This window comes from Bombina bombina, chromosome 2, assembly GCF_027579735.1.
Source record: "Bombina bombina isolate aBomBom1 chromosome 2, aBomBom1.pri, whole genome shotgun sequence".
In the NCBI taxonomy this organism is placed as follows: domain Eukaryota; kingdom Metazoa; phylum Chordata; class Amphibia; order Anura; family Bombinatoridae; genus Bombina; species Bombina bombina.
Window position 1 is genome coordinate 1,248,917,695 of NC_069500.1, and position 21,350 is coordinate 1,248,939,044.

Genomic DNA, 21,350 nt, shown 5'->3' on the forward strand with positions numbered 1-21,350 from the left:
ATAAGAAAAAAGTGCAAAAGCATAAAAAATAAGGAATTGGAATAATTGTGCTTTATACAAAAAAATCAAAACCACCACAAAAAGGGTGGGCCTCATGGACTCTTGCTAATATGAAAGAAATGAATTTATCAGGTAAGTTCTTACATAAATTATGTTTTCTTTCATGTAATTAGCAAGAGTCCATGAGCTAGTGACGTATGGGATAATGACTACCCAAGATGTGGATCTTCCACGCAAGAGTCACTGACGAGGCCCATAGGAGGCCGAAACGATCGTCTGGGGTTGTCATGTTCCTTGTTCAGAGGAGAATTGCCTGGTATTTCGGGGCTGGACTGACCTTACTTGGCAGGATCAGACTGATATACTTCAGGAAAGTTTTCTTCTGTGAAAAGCACACTGGTCTAAAAGAGGCTGCTTCCGGGTGGTAAATCGCCATAGAACAAGCCACTGAGCTGTTGTTCGTTCCTCATAGAGCGCTTCTCTCTTTGTATGCAAAGGGATAAAATAAAGACAGCCAATTCCGCTGAAAATAATCCACACCCAAAATAAAGTTTAAATCTTATAATGAAAAAAACTGAAATTATAAGCAGAAGAATCAAACTGAAACAGCTGCCTGAAGTACTTTTCTACCAAAAACTGCTTCAGAAGAAGAAAACACATCAAAATGGTAGAATTTAGTAAAAGTATGCAAAGAAGACCAAGTTGCTGCTTTGCAAATCTGATCAACCGAAGCTTCATTCCTTAACGCCCAGGAAGTAGAAACTGACCTAGTAGAATGAGCTGTAATCCTTTGAGGCGGAGTTTTACCCGACTCGACATAAGCATGATGAATTAAAGATTTTAACCAAGATGCCAAAGAAATGGCAGAGGCCTTCTGACCTTTCCTAGAACCAGAAAAGAAAACAAATAGATTAGAAGTCTTTCGGAATTTCTTAGTAGCTTCAACATAATATTTCAAAGCTCTAACTACATCCAAAGAATTAAATGATCTCTCCTTAGAATTCTTAGGATTAGGACACAATGAAGGAACCACAATTTCTCTACTAATGTTGTTAGAATTCACAACCTTAGGTAAAAATTTAAAAGAAGTTCGCAACACCGCCTTATCCTGATGAAAAATCAGAAAAGGAGACTAACAAGAAAGAGCAGATAATTCAGAAACTCTTCTAGCAGAAGAGATGGCCAAAAGAAACAAAACTTTCCAAGAAAGTAATTTAATGTCCAAAGAATGCATAGGTTCAAACGGAGGAGCTTGAAGAGCCCCCAGAACCAAATTCAAACTCCAAGGAGGAGAAATTGACTTAATAACAGGTTTTATACGAACCAAAGCTTGTACAAAACAATGAATATCAGGAAGATTAGCAATCCTTCTGTGAAAAAGAACAGAAAGAGCAGAGATTTGTCCTTTCAAGGAACTTGCAGACAAACCTTTATCCAAACCATCCTGAAGAAACTGTAAAATTCTCGGAATTCTAAAAGAATGCCAGGAAAAATGATGAGAAAGACACCAAGAAATGTAAGTCTTCCAGACTCTATAATATATCTTTCTAGATACAAATTTACGAGCCTGTAACATAGTATTAATCACAGAGTCAGAGAAACCTCTTTGACTAAGAATCAAGCGTTCAATCTCCATACCTTTAAATTTAAGGATTTGAGATCCTGATGGAAAAAAGGACCTTGCGACAGAAGATCTGGTCTTAATGGAAGAGTCCACGGTTGGCAAGAGGCCATCCGGACAAGATCCGCATACCAAAACCTGTAAGGCCATGCTGGAGCCACCAGCAGAACAAACGAGCATTCCTTCAGAATCTTGGAGATTACTCTTGGAAGAAGAACTAGAGGCGGAAAGAGATAGGCAGGATGATACTTCCAAGGAAGTGACAATGCATCCACTGCTTCCGCCTGAGGATCCCTGGATCTGGACAGATACCTGGGAAGTTTCTTGTTTAGATGAGAAGCCATCAGATCTATTTCTGGAAGTCCCCACATTTGAACAATCTGAAGAAATACCTCTGGGTGAAGAGACCATTCACCCGGATGTAACGTTTGGCGACTGAGATAATCCGCTTCCCAATTGTCTATACCTGGGATATGAACCGCAGAAATTAGACAGGAGCTGGATTCCGCCCATACCAGTATTCGAGATACTTCTTTCATAGCCAGAGGACTGTGAGTCCCTCCTTGATGATTGATGTATGCCACAGTTGTGACGTTGTCTGTCTGAAAACAAATGAACGATTCTCTCTTTAGAAGAGGCCATGACTGAAGAGCTCTGAAAATTGCACGGAGTTCCAAAATATTGATTGGTAATCTCACCTCCTGAGATTCCCAAACCCCTTGTGCTGTCAGAGACCCTCAAACAGCTCCCCAACCTGTCAGACTTGCATCTGTTGAAATTACAGTCCAGGTCGGAAGAACAAAAGAAGCCCCCTGAACTAAACGATGGTGATCTGTCCACCACATCAGAGAGTGTCGTACAATCGGTTTTAAAGATATTAATTGAGATATCTTTGTGTAATCCCTGCACCACTGGTTCAGCATACAGAGCTGAAGAGGTCGCATGTGAAAACGAGCAAAGGGGATCGCGTCCGATGCAGCAGTCATAAGACCTAGAATTTCCATGCATAAGGCTACCGAAGGGAATGATTGTGATTGAAGGTTTCGACAAGCTGAGATCAATTTTAGACGTCTCTTGTCTGTCAGAGACAGAGTCATGGACACTGAATCTATCTGGAAACCTAAAAAGGTTACCCTTGTCTGAGGAATCAATGAACTTTTCGGTAAATTGATCCTCCAACCATGATTTTGAAGAAACAACACAAGTCGATTCGTATGAGATTCTGGTAAATGTGAAGACTGAGCAAGTACCAAGATATCGTCCAAATAAGGAAATACCACAATACCCTGTTCTCTGATTACAGACAGAAGGGCACCGAGAACCTTTGTAAAAATTCTTGGAGCTGTTGCTAGGCCAAACGGCAGAGCCACAAACTGGTAATGCTTGTCTAGGAAAGAGAATCTCAGAAACTGATAGTGATCTCGATGAATCGGAATATGCAGATATGCATCCTGTAAATCTATTGTGGACATATAATGCCCTTGCTGAACAAAAGGCAGGATAGTCCTTATAGTTACCATTTTGAATGTTGGTATCCTTACATAAAGATTCAATATTTTTAGATCCAGAACTGGTCTGAAGGAATTCTCCTTCTTTGGTACAATGAAGAGATTTGAATAAAACCCCAGCCCCTGTTCCAGAACTGGAACTGGCATAATTACTCCAGCCAACTCTAGATCTGAAACACATTTCAGAAATGCTTGAGCTTTCACTGGATTTACTGGGACACGGGAAAGAAAAAATCTCTTTACAGGAGGCCTTATCTTGAAGCCAATTCTGTACCCTTCTGAAACAATGTTCTGAATCCAATGATTGTGAATTGAATTGATCCAAATTTCTTTGAAAAAACGTAATCTGCCCCCTACCAGCTGGGCTGGAATGAGGGCCGCACCTTCATGTGGACTTGGGAGCTGGCTTTGGTTTTCTAAAAGGCTTGGATTTATTCCAGACTGGAGATGGTTTCCAAACAGATACCGCTCCTGTGGGTGAAGGATCAGGCTTTTGTTCCTTATTGTGACGAAAAGAATGAAAACGATTATTAGACCTAAATTTACCTTTAGATTTTTTATCCTGTGGTAAAAAAGTTCCTTTCCCTCCAGTAACAGTTGAGATAATAGAATCCAACTGAGAACCAAATAATTTATTACCCTGGAAAGAAAGGGAAAGCAAAGTTGACTTAGAAGACATATCAGCATTCCAAGTTTTAAGCCATAAAGCTCTTCTAGCTAAAATAGCTAGAGACATATACCTGACATCAACTCTAATGATATCAAAGATGGCATCACAAATAAAGTTATTAGCATGTTGAAGAAGATTAACAATTCTATGAGAATTATGATCTGTTACTTGTTGCGCTAAAGCTTCTAACCAAAAAGTTGAAGCTGCAGCAACATCCGCTAAAGATATAGCAGGTCTAAGAAGATTACCTGAACATAAGTAAGCTTTTCTTAGAAAGGATTCAATCTTCCTAAAGGATCCTTAAAGGAAGTACTATCTGCCGTAGGAATAGTAGTACGTTTAGCAAGAGTAGAGATAGCCCCATCAACTTTAGGGATTTTGTCGCAAAACTCTAATCTGTCAGATGGCACAGGATATAATTGCTTAAAACGTTTAGAAGGAGTAAATGAATTACCCAAATTATTCCATTCCCTGGAGATTACTTCAGAAATAGCATCAGGGACAGGAAAAACTTCTGGAATAACTACAGGAGATTTAAAAACCTTATTTAAACACTTAGATTTAGTATCAAGAGGACCAGAATCCTCTATTTCTAATGCAATTAAAACTTCTTTAAGTAAAGAACGAATAAATTCCATTTTGAATAAATATGAAGATTTATCAGCATCAACCTCTGAGACAGAATCCTCTGAACCAGAGGAACCATTATCAGAATCAGAATGATGATGTTCATTTAAAAATTCATCTGAAAAATGAGAAGTTTTAAAAGACCTTTTACGTTTACTAGAAGAAGGAATAACAGACATAACCTTCTTAATGGATTTAGAAAAATCTCTTATGTTAACAGGAACACTCTGAGTATTAGATGTTGACGGAACAGCAACAGGTAATGTAACATTACTAAAGGAAAATTACTAAAGGAAATATTATCTGCATTAACAAGTTTGTCATGACATTCATTACAAACAACAGCTGGAGGAACAGATACCATAAGCTTACAGCAGATACACTTAACTTTGGTAGATCCAGCACCAGGCAGCATTTTTCCAGAAGTATCTTCTGACTCAGTGTCAATCTGGGACATCTTGCAATATGTAATAGAAAAAACAACATATAAAGCAAAATTGATCAAATTCCTTAAATGACAGTTTCAGGAATGGGAAAAAAATGCCAGTGAACAAGCTTCTAGCAACCAGAAGCAATAAATAATGAGACTTAAATAATGTGGAGACAATAGTGACGCCCATATTTTTTAGCGCCAAAAAAGACGCCCACATTATTTGGCGCCTAAATGCTTTTGGCGCCAAAAATGATGCCACATCCGGAACGCCGACACTTTTGGCGCAAAAAAACGTAAAAAAAATGACGCAACTTCCGGTGACACGTATGACGCCGGAAACAGAAAAATTTTTTTGCTCCAAAAAAGTCCGCGCCAAGAATGACGCAATAAAATGAAGCATTTTTAGCCCCCGCGAGCCTAACAGCCCACAGGGAAAAAAGTCAAATTTTAAGGTAAGAAAAAAATTGATTTATTCATATGCATTATCCCAAATATGAAACTGACTGTCTGAAATAAGGAATGTTTGAACATCCTGAGTCAAGGCAAATAAATGTTTGAATACATATATTTAGAACTTTATATAAAAGTGCCCAACCATAGCTTAGAGTGTCACAGAAAATAAGACTTACTTACCCCAGGACACTCATCTACATGTAGTAGAAAGCCAAACCAGTACTGAAACGAGAATCAGTAGAGGTAATGGTATATATAAGAGTATATCGTCGATCTGAAAAGGGAGGTAAGAGATGAATCTCTACGACCGATAACAGAGAACCTATGAAATAGACCCCGTAGAAGGAGATCATTGAATTCAAATAGGCAATACTCTCCTCACATCCCTCTGACATTCACTGCACGCTGAGAGGAAAACCGGGTTCCAACCTGCTGCGGAGCGCATATCAACGTAGAATCTAGCACAAACTTACTTCACCACCTCTATAGGAGGCAAAGTTTGTAAAACTGATTTGTGGGTGTGGTGAGGGGTGTAGTTATAGGCATTTTGAGGTTTGGGAAACGTTGCCCCTCCTGGTAGGAATGTATATCCCATACGTCACTAGCTCATGGACTCTTGCTAATTACATGAAAGAAAGGCAAAGTTTTTACTCATCCGCTACAATTATTTCTTACTCGTCTGGAACTAGTGGAAATTTCAAGCCCTGTACATAAGTTAAAAATAATATTGTAATTAATGTATTACAATAAAACAATTATTAACCCCTGTGATGTACCCTGTACGTCGTTGGTCGTTAAGAGTTTGTCTGGCTGTAACAGATTATTAGATCCTCCCTCCTGCAGGCTTGTTAAAATAGCACTATCACCCCCCCCCCCCCCCATAGAAAGACTAGTGACGTACAGGCTTTTATTAAGGGGTTGATAAAGGGAAATTCCAGCCAAAATTGGAAACCACATAGATGCATTTCTGTTTTGAATAGAAGCATTTTTGCTATATACAGTACATGTATTAGCAAAAATGCTTGTAATAAAAGCTATAGTGGTTTCAAAAGTGTATTTATGCACCGTGCACCAGCATTTTAAACACAGCAGTTGCTCAGAGAGCCTACGGTGCTTTTACCATCTGGTAATGACCTAATTTGTTAATTGCTGACATGATACAAGCCCCACTGGCACTCTGAGCAGCTGCATTATTTAAAATGCTGGTGCATTGAGAATATCTAGTTATGACTCACATGCACGTGCAGAGAAAAATGTTAACACTAAAACAATATTAACTCTTACTAGAAGCCTTTTTGCCAATACATTTACATTACAAATAAGTTTCTATTCAAAGATGTCATTCCTCTATGTGCATTTAAATTCTGACTGGAATGCCCCTTAAAGGGACACTGAACCCAAATGTTTTCTTTCATGATTCAGATAGAGCATGCAATTTTAAGCAACTTTCTAATTTGCTCCTATTATCATATTTTCTTCATTGTCTTGGTATGTTTATTTGAAAAGCAAGAATGTAAGTTTAGATGCAGGCCCATTTTTGGTGAACAACCTGGGTTGTCCTTGCTGATTGGACAGCACCAATAAACAAGTGCTGTCCATGGTACTGAACCAACAATTTGCTGGCTCCTTAGCATAGATGCCTTCTTTTTCAAATAAAGATTGCAAGAGAACAAAGAAAAATTGATTATAGAAGTAAATTAAAAAATTGCTTAAAATTGCATGCTCTGTCTGAATCATGAAAGAAAAAATTTGGGTTCAGTGTCCCTTTAAGTATGTGGGAGAAGGATTCAACTCAGAGATATTTTTAGTTTAGGGCATTAAAAAAAGATGTACACAAGGGTCAAGCAGAATAAAAAGAAGAAAGATATCTAGACAAAAGTTTCACAAGTGTAAACATAACACTGCATGCACCGCTACACCCCACTGACATTTTACCACAGTCGTTGATAAATATTTCATAATAAAATCATTTTCTAGCATTTTAAAAGTGAGTATTTAAAGCGATAATTAGGTATATACATCTGCTAAACATCACTAATTTCACTGACAAGACACAAAACACATCATTCCTAAAACCCATAATCGATCGATTTCAGATGTTTATGCGTTTATTTTCTTTACAGTATTATTCTATGTTATTGCATGTTTGCTATTTGCAGTAGCGTTTCAGTGCTATTTTGCTGATATACAGACACGTTGGTGATCGCATCTTATTATTGCTTTTCTATTTTAATTGTGCTTCCCTGATGATTTATAAAGTTATAAACTAAATAAACATTTTGCTTCAGTAAGGTTTGGTTTTGTCTTGTGGTTTCTAAGACTGCTATATTATAACCTTACACTTGCAATATATGTCTATACAAATATGAAAAAAGCGAGGACTCCTTACCAGTTCTTGCAACGAATATACACAGAAGCTGCCTTATCATAATACTGCCCCTTCTCATACAACTGGGCTGCTTCTGAGAATTGCTATTATGGAAGAAAAAAAAAATATTATACAATTTATTTCTGTTATGAGAAGATTTCTGTTACAATTAGAAAAATAGTAAATACCTTCATGTTCTCCAAAATGGCACCGCAATCCTTTTTCAGTACCCTGCTTGGATGCTTGAGAGCCTGATTCACACCATGACGGATATCCCCCATGCAAATTGACATTCGAGCTACTCCAGCTAAGCATGTTTCATCATGTTCCTGGAACTGTGCATTTGATGGGCATTAAAACGTTATAATATTAAACAATATATATATAAAAACACATTTTTCTATGTGATTTTCTGCTTGTAAAGTCACTTTGACTATTGCATGTACAACCAGAACTATAAAATATTAACCTTTAGGGGGCGGAGCCAACAGCTGTAGCGGCAAGACGTGTCTTGAAGGAGCTCCTGGCTCTACTTTGGAGTTTTATATGATATTTTATTGTTTTCCTTTGAAAAGTAGATTACTTCACAGTCAGAAACCAACAAACTACTACAAGGTTCAAGAATTTGATAACTCTGGGGGAAACTCTCATGATTAACCTCTTTGCCTATGTTCTACAGTTAGGCCACGCGGCTGTCGTATTCACATAATGACTGGCAGTTTGTGGAGCCGGGGCTGCCGCATATTCCCCCCCCCCCCAGGAGACTGGGGTTACGAGTAGTACTACTTACTACTACTGCAAACTATCAGCTATATTCCTACTATTTAAAACCTGTATCTATTAACTCTAGTGGTACATTCTACCCTCTAACATACTGCTACACCAGTCCTGAGATCCTGACGATGACAAACAAGATGGCGCTAGCAGCCGTCGATAGATGGCAGGAAGCGTTGCTGAAATCGCTCAATGTTCATTTCTCGGAGCTAGAAAACAAGCTATCCAACATCCTTCTGGCTGAGCAGCGGAATCCAAAGAAACAGCTGAACACCCAGTGTGAGCACAAAGCAAAGATCATAGGGGACACCGCCACTATTAATCAACAACAGATTCAGGTGATTACTTACCAAGGCAAGGGTCGTGGGTATTTACCCGCACTAGATCAAAGTAGAGAAATCGTACTCAAAGCTACCAGAATAATTACCACATAGATTAGACGAGATCGAGCACAAGGACGATCCTATAGGAAGCAAGACCGACTTCTAGCAGGAGTGGTGGTTGAGGAGACACAGAGAAGGAGCCCTCCCCTCTTGAGAGTTCAGATTCCCTCATCACGCAGAGATTTAAGGATAGCGACCGGACATTTCTACTATTGTGTGCCTCTAGACCTACACAAGCCGCATGTCAGAAAAACAGGTATTTTGAGTGTCTTGCCCCTGCGCCCATCGGCCCTGTATAGCTGTGAAAAACGGCAGCTCAGAGATGCTCTCATTGAACTTAGGCTGTGGAGGGCCGGTGTGGGGTAGGGGGCAGTTCTTTTACAGTATCCCTACAAACTCTTAAAGACTGCCCGTAGAGTCCTATGGTGGGGCTTCTTCACCATACAGAACTTTACATGACGACTATGCAGTCTGAGACTTCAAGTTCACTGCCAACTCAGGGATCTAATTAACTCTGCATTCCCGTGGCGGTCAGCCGCTGACAGCAATAGCGGGTTTCCTAATTATATCTTGCTTAGATATTTATGTTTTAATTAATCTCGCATATATGATCTGATTAGTACACATGTTCCGGTTATGAGTGTTATAATTATAGTATTTATTAAAACGCAGCTTTCAACATGATACTACTTAGAAAGTACACAATTAGGATCAGGCTTCCTCTGTTATAAATAATTAAGTCTGCTGGTAGGACACAATACGATAATCACATACTTCTAACACTGCTGATAGCTTGTTTATTGCCATATTGATTCCTCTCCCGTGGCTTACGGCCAGAGCCGCGGGAGGTAGTGATTGATAACCATCATGTGTACTGCAACATAACCTGTGCTTTAGTATGCTATAGGTAATAGTATGAAACGGTTATCTCTGGACCCTCACTATCCAACGTAGTATAACCCACGGAACATGGTCATACACTTCTACAGGAGTATATCGTACCTTTATGTAACACTCAACATGGCAAGTCTACTTCTTATTTCTACGCCCATATACCTTAATTCTGACCTCAAACAGATCCCTTCCCATATTACTAATGTACTTCAGATTATTAATTGGTCTGTGAATGTTTAGTAGTAGCCTCTAATTTGCACACTATGTGTTATTTGTGTTAAATAGTCATGTTCTTCTTTGCCTCTGTTATACTTTTCTCTATCTCTTTATACATAGCAGACATCTGTAGTGTCTGTGTTTTAATACTAAGTGGCGGGTGTTTCAGTTACATGTTTCATATATTATTCACATATAATTATTTATACCACCCAGCTACCAGTTGTGAGTAGTTTACAGTTTCCAGCTTAATATCTGGGTCCAAATTAGCCCTTACAGCATATAAAAGTATAAATCCCTCAGAAATAGCCATGGCATGTCACCTAGCACTGTTGCCCAGAATCCATCGTTTACACTAGTCAAATATCAACTTGGACAGGCTCTATTATTATATTGATGTGTGTTCTCATATACAGGTGGCCCTCGGTTTACGCCGCTTCAATTTGCACCGTTTCAGAACAACCTTTTTTTCAGTCACTGCTATTGAAAAAGCTTTGGAAAGCAAAGTGCACTAATTAAAATAGCCAGTAGGCAGAGCTGTCCGCTTGTCTTGCAGCAAAGTTATGCAACTTAACAGCCTGAAATTGATCTGTGTACACAGAGCAGACATTAGCTATCAAGCAACAAGTTTTAGCAGCCACTTCCCTATTATCTTCCTGTCCAGCTGCTTGAGGTGAGGGTGCCTAACTGCTTATTAATCACTGCAGATTGAAATGCATAGAATAGGTGCAGACCCAATATTATCTAACATGCTAACAATGCAGAAAAAATCAAGTAAAAAAATGTTTTGTTTATTAAACTTAGTTTGATGGTTATGCAGTCTGTTGTGTGATTATTTAATTAGGTGCTGTTAGCAAATGTTTTTGTTCATTAAACTTAGTTTGATGATGATACAATCTATATTATTAGGTTTATAATGCTGTTTAGCATTTAAAGTCTTCATTTCAAAGCTTTAAAAATAATGTATTAGGTCTTACTTATGACAATTTTGAGAGGGGCCTGGAACCTAACTCCCTCACTTCCCATTGACTTACATTATAAACTGGGTTTCAATTTACAACGGTTTTGATTTACAACCATTCCTCTTGGAACCTAACCCCGGCGTAAACTGAGGGCTACCTGTATATTTAACTACAGCTATACAGGTGAATTGTTTTATCCTTTATCAGGATTTCCTTTAGAGCTTATATAGTATATCAAGTTCTCCTATATCTATAATATAACTTCCAGTTTTCTACATGTTAAGGCTACTGTACTGTGGCACATAATATTTGCTTACATTTTATGGTATTTTTAGTGAATTAAAGCAGTTCTAAAAATGGCACATTTGGGATTGTGGAAATCATTGTATCTAATATGGGGGATTCTCACCATTCACATAGGTCACCTGTAACTTTAGGAAGGAGGAATCAGCCTCCTTGTTGTTAGGGTTCTAGTCATAGCATTTCCTATTTATCTGGATCCTGGTCCATTTTTGGTACCTAGAAACCTAGTTTATATCCCATATTAGTATGAAGCCAATATACCGCTAGACCTTTACTTATTGAAGCACCCAGCCAACCTGCTTCTATTATTTTCCCTTTCTACTACCTAACAAGTTGGTGAGCTGGTATGACGTAGTTTTCCCCCTATGACATATCAGAAGTGGTTATTTTCCCTGAGATATATACATTGATTATAATAATACAGATTAATGTTCTGACTCCTCTGGCCTTAGCATTGTCTATGTTATAATCTTTATTTGTTATAAATATGAATAACAAACAACAAAAATGTTTTATTTAAAACTGTAACTAATATGTATGTAAGTTCTGGGACCTGCGAGTCCCATTCATATTTATGTCTATTTTATTGTACAAGACGTTAATATTGTTTCAATAAAAACTTTTATATATAAATATATATATATATATATATATATATATATATATATATATATATATATATCATATATAGGTGTCTTATGTTCTCATTAGCTAATAAATAGTTAAATAATAAGGGCTAGATTACAAGTGGTGATCTAACTTTTGCATGCGAGCAATACGTTTTTTTTCCGGCTCTTTGCGTGCGTGCATGCGAAAATAGTGCGTGTATTAGAAATTGAAAGTAAACATGTTTGCTCAAGTGCAATTGCAATTTGCGCTCGTTGGGGTGCGTTAATAAAAAAAGGTGTATAAAACACAACAAAAATACATTTAAAAGTACAGTTACACTCATATAAACACTATCTGATCATTTTTTTTAATAATTTTGTTTTAAAAAAGTAAAATTTTTCAATGTGAAGAACATTGGAATGTGTAATATTAATAGCTCAGTTCAGGTTAGAGCGTGAGTATAGGTGTTAGGTTTTTTTCAGTTTGCGCGCTCCATTGAAGTCTATGGGGAGAATAATTAACGCGGTCACGATATCTGAAGTAAAAAAGTAAGCACAAACTTTTTACTTTCAAGTTGTAAGACGAGCGCTACCCCACACGCGCAAAAGTTAATTTATAATCTAGGACAAGATCACAAAAAGAATTGCTATTTGCATGACTTATAATCACTGTGGCAATGCTACTTAACTCAAAATTAGCTATATACATATTCCAGTATCAGATCTCACCTTGTTATCACCAGTGATTCCTTTTTCATAGTGAGCAAGTGCATTTACATAATCTCCCCTGCAAAATAAATACACAGTGTATAAGGTTCTCTAGTAAAAAGAGAATATTGTATAAATTAGTTATGCAAACACACATTTTTATGTCCCATGTACCAAAAACAACCGTAATTAATCTAGTCGGTCACTTGAAGTTTTTAATTACATTATTATGTCATTTTAAAAAAGAAGAGAAATATAACATCACTACAGATATAAAAGTGACTAATGGAAATAAACAAAAAGAGAGAGTTCCATCTATCCCGTGTTTTAAGCCTCAGAAACTGTGGATAACAAAATGTATGCTTACCTGATACATTTCTTTCTTTCCGGATATGGAGAGTCCACAACGTCATTCCAATTACTAGGAGGAATATCACTCCTGGCCAGCAGGAGGAGGCAAAGAGCACCACAGCAAAGCTGTTAAGTATCACTCCCCTACCCATAATCCCCAGTCATTTGACCAAAGGGAAATGAAAAAGGGATAACACAAAGGTGTAGAGGTGCCTAAGGTTTAGTAAAAATAACTGTTTTAATTAAGGGTGGTGTCATAGACTCTCCATATCTAGAAAGAAAAAAAAGTATAAGGTAAGCATACATTTTGTTTTCTTTCCTAATATATGGAGAGTCCACAATGTCATTCCAATTACTAGTGGGAACCAATACCCAAGCTAGACACGGAATGAATAGGGAGGGAGAACAAGACAGGCAGACCTAAACAGAAGTCCCCACCCCTGCTTGAAGAACCTTTCTCCCAAAAGAGGCCTCAGCCGAGACAAAAGTATCAAATTAGTAAAATTTAGAAAAAGTATGCAGAGAGGACCAAGTTGCAGCCTTGCAAATCTGTTCCACCAATGCTTGATTTTTGAAAGCCCAAGAAGAGGAGACAGCACTAGTGGAATGAGCTGTAACTCTCTCGGGAGGCTGCTGACCAGCAGTCTCATAAGCAAAACTAATTATACGTCTCAACCAGAGGGAAAGAGAAGTAGCCTTCTGACCCTTACGCTTTCCTGAGAAACAAACAAACAGGGCAAAAGACTGGCAAAAATCTTTAGTCGCCTGTAGGTAGAATTTTAAAGCACGCACAACAACCAAGTTGTGCAACAGATGTTCCTTATGAGAAGAAGTATTGGGACAGAGAAAAGGAACAAAAGTTTCCTGAATAATACTTCTATCCGAAACCACTTTCGGAAGAAAATCCAATTTAGTACGAAGAACCGCCTTATCTGCATTAAAGATAAGGTAAGGCAAATCACACTGCAAAGCCGAGAGTTCCGAAACTCTCTGAGCAGAAGAGATAGCAATAAGAAACAAAACCTTCCAAGATAACAACTTAATATCTATAGAATGCATTGGCTCAAATGGAGCCTGCTGCAAAACTTTAAAAACAAGGTTAAGGCTCCAAGGAGGAGCAACAGGTTTAAACACAGGCCTGATTCTGACCAAGACCTGACAAAAAAATGTAAAATAATAGATAAAGCAGAAATCTGACCTTTCAGAGAACTGACTGACAACCCTTTCTCCAGACCTTCCTGGAGAAAAGGCAAAATCCTAGGAATCCTGACCCTACTCCAAGGGTTTGCCTTTGGATTCACAGCAATAAAGGTACGACATACCTTATGGTAAATTTTACGAGTAACAGGCTTGCGAGCCTGTAGCATGGTCTCAATGACCGACTCAGAAAACCCAAGCTTAGCCAGAACTAAGCGTTCAATCTCCAGTCAGCTTCTGTAACATATCTCAGCCTAATGTCACTATCCCTTTAAGACTTCCTTCTCTGACTGCTGCATTTGGGCAGTATTCACATTCAGCTTGCTTGCCTGCCTGATTAATCATTCATGCACCTGATTACCTCAGCCTCTTTTTAAGCCTCCTCAGGTCTAATGTGCTGGGCATTAACATTGAAGTTTTGATCCTGAACAACAGAGGTCTGTGACTGTTTCCTGCATGAATTTTACCAACTATTTCAACCTACAGCATTCTCTATTACCAATGCTTAAAATCATCAAATCGCAAGTATCCAAATAATTCCATTTCTGTTTCCTGGACACTGCTTCTTAACAAACTCTGAACTTTATTATAAATCAAGCATACTTTTGGTTACCATCACTCTCTAATTACAACAGCATCTTACTCAGAACTTTATAACTATTTATCTGCTACAAGTTGTCATTGCTGAAATATCCTGCTGCTATTCAGAACTCTGCATCTTTATGTTCAGTTAAAAGCTTTCATGTGATTCTCCAATATATGTTCAAACAGTAATTGATGCCTTAAACTTAACTTTCACCTGTGCTGCTCTGCTAATTACTGACATACAGCTCTTTATAATATTATGTACTGTGAACCTGCAACAAACCAAGTTTGCATATATATGCACAAACAGTAATTAATGCCTAAACTTGCAGCTTGTCTAAATACCTGTGCAGCTGTGCTTAACTCTGACATACAGCTTTATATAATATTATGTACTGTGAACCTGCAACAAACCTTAGTTTGCATCTAAGTGTCAATCTTCTACCAGTTTACTCTGAAGTCTGAACATTCCACATTGCTATATTTTTCTCTCATTGAATCCTGCAGCTACTTCTATTAACTAACTATAAGTCACAGTGAACTCAGAATATATTGTATACAAATGTTGCACTCTCCATTTCTTCTACAATAACTTGTAGCAAATATGAATCACAGAATATCATCTATCCACGTCCAGGATACTCTTCCCCGGGTCAGGGGTCGGTGTCTTCAAATCCCTACCACTGCCCCGAGGGTCTGTTTCCTGAGCGCATGTGGAAGGAGCGCAAACGGAGGAAACAGGTATGCTAGACCCAAGGAACCGCCAAAGCATCTATCAGAGTGGCCTGCAGATCTCTTGACCTTGAACCGTACCTTGGAAGTTCTGTCCCTTTAACTTGAAGGTTAAAGGGACAGTCTAGGCCAAAATAAACTTTCATGATTCAGATAGAGCATGTAATTTTAAACAATTTTCCAATTTACTTTTATCACCAATTTTGCTTTGTTCTCTTGGTATTCTTAGTTGAAAGCTTAACCTAGGAGGTTCATATGCTAATTTCTTAGACCTTGAAGCCCACCTCTTTCAGAATGCATTTTAACAGTTTTTCACCACTAGAGGGTGTTAGTTCACATATTTCATATAGATAACACTGTGCTCGTGCACGTGAAGTAATCTGGGAGCAGGCACTGATTGGCTAGACTGCAAGTCTGTCAAAAGAACTGAAAAAGGGGCAGTTTGCAGAGGCTTAGATACAAGATAATCACAGAGGTTAAAAGTATATTATTATAACTGTGTTGGTTATGCAAAACTGTGAAATGTGTAATAAAGGGATTATCTATCTTTTAAAACAATAAAAATTCTGGTGTAGACTGTCCCTTTAACCTGGAGAACATCTCTGGATGGAGAGCCCACTCCGATGAAATGTCTGTCTGCTCAGGAAATCCGCTACCCAGTTGTCCATTCCTGGAATGTGGATGGCAGATAGACAACAATTGTGAACCCCCACTGAATAATCCGAGCCACCTAATTTATGGCTAAGGAACTCCGAATTCCTCCCTGTTGGTTGATGTAAGCCACTGAGGTGATGTTGTCCAACTGGAACCTGATAAACCCGGTTAAGGACAATTGAGGCCAAGCCATCAGAGCATTGTAAAATCGCTCTCAACTCCAAGATGTTTATTGGAAGAGCAGACTCCTCCCGAGTCCATAGTCCCTGAGCCTTTAACGAGTCCCAGACTGCTCCCCAGCCTAGCAGGCTGGCATCCGTGGTCACTATCACCCAGGAAGGTCTCCGGAAACATGTGCCCTGAGACAAATGCTCCTGAGCAAGCCACCACAGGAGAGAGTCTCTTGTTGCCTGGTTTAGATCTATCCTCTGAGACAGATCCGAATGGTCTCCGTTCCATTGTCTGAGCATGCATAATACCAGAGCTCTCAAATGGAATCCAGCAAAGGGAATGATGTCCATGGAAGCGATCATCAGACCAATTACCTCCATACATTGAGCTACTAACAGCCGAACAGTAGACTGAAGAGAAAGGCAAAAGGAAAAAATCTTGGATTCTCTGGCCTCTGTGAAAAAAAAAAAAAATCATAGATAGGGAATCTATTATGGTTCCTAAGAAAACCACCCTTGTAGCTGGAACAAGGGAACTCTTCTCCAGATTAACTTTCCATCCGTGGGAACGTAGAAAAGACAAGATTCTCTGTATGAGAGTTTGCTTGTTGAAAAGATGGTGCCTGAACCAATATGTCATCCAGATAGGGCACCACTGCAATTCCCCGAGACCTGATGACTGCCAAGAGAGCCCCCAAAACCTTTGAGAAAATTCTGGGAGCTGAGGCAAGGCAAAATGGAAGAGTCACAAACTGAAAGTGTTTGTCTAGAAAGGCGAATCTCAGGAACTTGTGATGATAACTGTGGATGGGAAGATACGCATCCTCCAGGTCTATGGGCGTTTGAGGAGAAAGCTGTGGCATTGCCTGAACAGCATCATCCTGAGAGACATTGGGCTCAGAGGGCAATAATTTATCTTTAAATTGAAGTGTTCTAGCTAAGCATGCAAAACTATTTGTGCCTCAAGGCATAACAAGCATTTTTCAAAAGACACAGAGTCTTAGTCCATGTCCATAATACTAAATAAAAAAATTCCCCAAATTGTATAATTTTTTTAAATACACTGTCACTTTAAGAATTTTTAATACCACAGCCGCTTAATGTTATGCAAAACTTCTTTAAAATAATAAACCAATCAGGCCCCCTACACCTCAGACAGGCTGAGGTGCCTTACCGTAACACCTATACACAATTTGGTTGCCAGAAGTCTCTAAAACGATCATATAGTAGATCGACACTGAAGAGACTGAAATTCAATGATGCCGCTCCGCGAATATACGACAGCAGAGAGAAGTCACATGACCGGCAGAGAGAGGAAACTACACAGCAATTAAAAGGCGCGCGTTTCCCTCTGCCTACAACACCAGAGCTTAATTTACACAAACACTCAAGCAGTCTGTCAGTTAGCCTGTTCTAGCTAAGCAAGCAAAGAAAACCAACTGCCAAATTTTAGGTTTATACATAAATCCCTGTATAAAACATAAGCCACACACATACTAATAAAGTATTTCAACAAAATTAGCCCAAAGAGGAAACACATCCCAATAAAGGGAAGATTAACCCCTAGTCTCAACATACTATGGCCTAGATTTAGAGTTCGGCGGTAGCCGTCAAAACCAGCGTTAGAGGCTCCTAACGCTGGTTTTGGGCGCCCGCTGGTATTTGGAGTCAGTCAGGAAAGGGTCTAACGCTCACTTTTCAGCCGCGACTTTTCCATACCGCAGATCCCCCTACGCCATTTGCGTAGCCTATCTTTTCAATGGGATCTTTCTAACGCTGGTATTTAGAGTCGTTTCTGCAGTGAGCGTTAGAGCTCTAACGACAAGATTCCAGCCGCCTGAAAATAGCAGGAGTTAAGAGCTTTCTGGCTAACGCCGGTTTCTAAAGCTCTTAACTACTGTACCCTAAAGTACACTAACACCCATAAACTACCTATGTACCCCTAAACCGAGGTCCCCCCACATCGCCGCCACTCGATTAAAATTTTTAACCCCTAATCTGCCGACCGCCACCTACGTTATACTTATGTACCCCTAATCTGCTGCCCCTAACACCGCCGACCCCTGTATTATATCTATTAACCCCTAACTTGCCCCCCACAACGTCGCCGCAAGCTACTTAAAATAATTAACCCCTAATCTTCCGACCGCAAATCGCCGCCACCTACGTTATCCCTATGTACCCCTAATCTGCTACCCCTAACATCGCCGACCCCTATGTTATATTTATTAACCCCTAATCTGCCCCCCACAACGTCGCCGACACCTACCTACACTTATTAACCCCTAATCTGCCGAGCGGACCTGAGCGCTACTATAATAAAGTTATTAACCCCTAATCCGCCTCACTAACCCTATCATAAATAGTATTAACCCCTAATCTGCCCTCCCTAACATCGCCGACACCTAACTTCAATTATTAACCCCTAATCTTCCGACCGGAGCTCACCGCTATTCTAATAAATGTATTAACCCCTAAAGCTAAGTCTAACCCTAACACTAACACCCCCCTAAGTTAAATATAATTTTTATCTAACGAAATAAATTAACTCTTATTAAATAAATAATTCCTATTTAAAGCTAAATACTTACCTGTAAAATACATCCTAATATAGCTACAATATAAATTATAATTATATTATAGCTATTTTAGGATTAATATTTATTTTACAGGCAACTTTGTAATTATTTTAACCAGGTACAATAGCTATTAAATAGTTAAGAACTATTTAATAGTTACCTAGTTAAAATAATTACAAATTTACCTGTAAAATAAATCCTAACCTAAGATATAATTAAACCTAACACTACCCTATCAATAAAATAATTAAATAAACTACCTACAATTACCTACAATTAACCTAACACTACACTATCAATAAATTAATTAAACACAATTGCTACAAATAAATAAAATTAAATAAACTATCTAAAGTACAAAAAATAAAAAAGAACTAAGTTACAGAAAATAATAAAATATTTACAAACATAAGAAAAATATTACAACAATTTTAAACTAATTACACCTACTCTAAGCCCCCTAATAAAATAACAAAGCCCCCCAAAATAAAAAATTCCCTACCCTATTCTAAAATACAAATATTACAAGCTCTTTTACCTTACCAGCCCTGAACAGGGCCCTTTGCGGGGCATGCCCCAAGAATTTCAGCTCTTTTGCCTGTAAAAAAAAACATACTATACCCCCCCCCAACATTACAACCCACCACCCACATACCCCTAATCTAACCCAAACCCCCCTTAAATAAACCTAACACTACCCCCCTGATGATCTTCCTACCTTGTCTTCACCATGCCAGGTTCACCGATCCGTCCTGGCTCCAAGATCTTCATCCACCCCAAGCGGGGGCTAGACATCCACTGAAGAAGTCCAGAAGAGGGTCCAAAGTCTTCCTCCTATCCGGCAAGAAGAGGACATCCGGACCGGCAAACATCTTCTCCAAGCGGCATCTTCTATCTTCTTCCATCCGATGACGACCGGCTCCATCTTGAAGACGTCCAGCGCGGATCCATCCTCTTCTTCCGACGACTAGACGACGAATGACGGTTCCTTTAAGGGACGTCATCCAAGATGGCGTCCCTCGAATTCCGATTGGCTGATAGGATTCTATCAGCCAATCGGAATTAAGGTAGGAATTTTCTGATTGGCTGATGGAATCAGCCAATCAGAATCAAGTTCAATCCGATTGGCTGATCCAATCAGCCAATCAGATTGAGCTCGCATTCTATTGGCTGTTCCGATCAGCCAATAGAATGCGAGCTCAATCTGATTGGCTGATTGGATCAGCCAATCGGATTGAACTTGATTCTGATTGGCTGATTCCATCAGCCAATCAGAAAATTCCTACCTTAATTCCGATTGGCTGATAGAATCCTATCAGCCAATCGGAATTCGAGGGACGCCATCTTGGATGACGTCCCTTAAAGGAACCGTCATTCGTCGTCTAGTCGTCGGAAGAAGAGGATGGATCCGCGCTGGACGTCTTCAAGATGGAGCCGGTCGTCATCGGATGGAAGAAGATAGAAGATGCCGCTTGGAGAAGATGTTTGCCGGTCCGGATGTCCTCTTCTTGCCGGATAGGAGGAAGACTTTGGACCCTCTTCTGGACTTCTTCAGTGGATGTCTAGCCCCCGCTTGGGGTGGATGAAGATCTTGGAGCCAGGACGGATCGGTGAACCTGGCATGGTGAAGACAAGGTAGGAAGATCATCAGGGGGGTAGTGTTAGGTTTATTTAAGGGGGGTTTGGGTTAGATTAGGGGTATGTGGGTGGTGGGTTGTAATGTTGGGGGGGGGTATAGTATGTTTTTTTTTACAGGCAAAAGAGCTGAAATTCTTGGGGCATGCCCCGCAAAGGGCCCTGTTCAGGGCTGGTAAGGTAAAAGAGCTTGTAATATTTGTATTTTAGAATAGGGTAGGGAATTTTTTATTTTGGGGGGCTTTGTTATTTTATTAGGGGGCTTAGAGTAGGTGTAATTAGTTTAAAATTGTTGTAATATTTTTCTTATGTTTGTAAATATTTTATTATTTTCTGTAACTTAGTTCTTTTTTATTTTTTGTACTTTAGATAGTTTATTTAATTTTATTTATTTGTAGCAATTGTGTTTAATTAATTTATTGATAGTGTAGTGTTAGGTTAATTGTAGGTAATTGTAGGTAGTTTATTTAATTATTTTATTGATAGGGTAGTGTTAGGTTTAATTATATCTTAGGTTAGGATTTATTTTACAGGTAAATTTGTAATTATTTTAACTAGGTAACTATTAAATAGTTCTTAACTATTTAATAGCTATTGTACCTGGTTAAAATAATTACAAAGTTGCCTGTAAAATAAATATTAATCCTAAAATAGCTATAATATAATTATAATTTATATTGTAGCTATATTAGGATGTATTTTACAGGTAAGTATTTAGCTTTAAATAGGAATTATTTATTTAATAAGAGTTAATTTATTTCGTTAGATAAAAATTATATTTAACTTAGGGGGGTGTTAGTGTTAGGGTTAGACTTAGCTTTAGGGGTTAATACATTTATTAGAATAGCGGTGAGCTCCGGTCGGAAGATTAGGGGTTAATAATTGAAGTTAGGTGTCGGCGATGTTAGGGAGGGCAGAT

General features: G+C 38.7%; 1 protein-coding gene across 1 annotated transcript in view; it reads right to left on the reverse strand.

Annotated features, from left to right (window-relative positions):
• The window catches only part of WDR19 (WD repeat domain 19), a 296,764-nt gene that overhangs the window by 79,501 nt on the left and 195,913 nt on the right, over window positions 1-21,350 (reverse strand). Inside the window, exons 21-23 of the mRNA XM_053704050.1 lie at window positions 12,550-12,607; window positions 7,869-8,015; window positions 7,702-7,784 (exon numbers count right to left, since the gene is read on the reverse strand). Of these exons, the coding sequence (XP_053560025.1) occupies window positions 7,702-7,784; window positions 7,869-8,015; window positions 12,550-12,607 (288 nt within the window). The remainder of the gene's footprint in view (window positions 1-7,701; window positions 7,785-7,868; window positions 8,016-12,549; window positions 12,608-21,350) is intronic.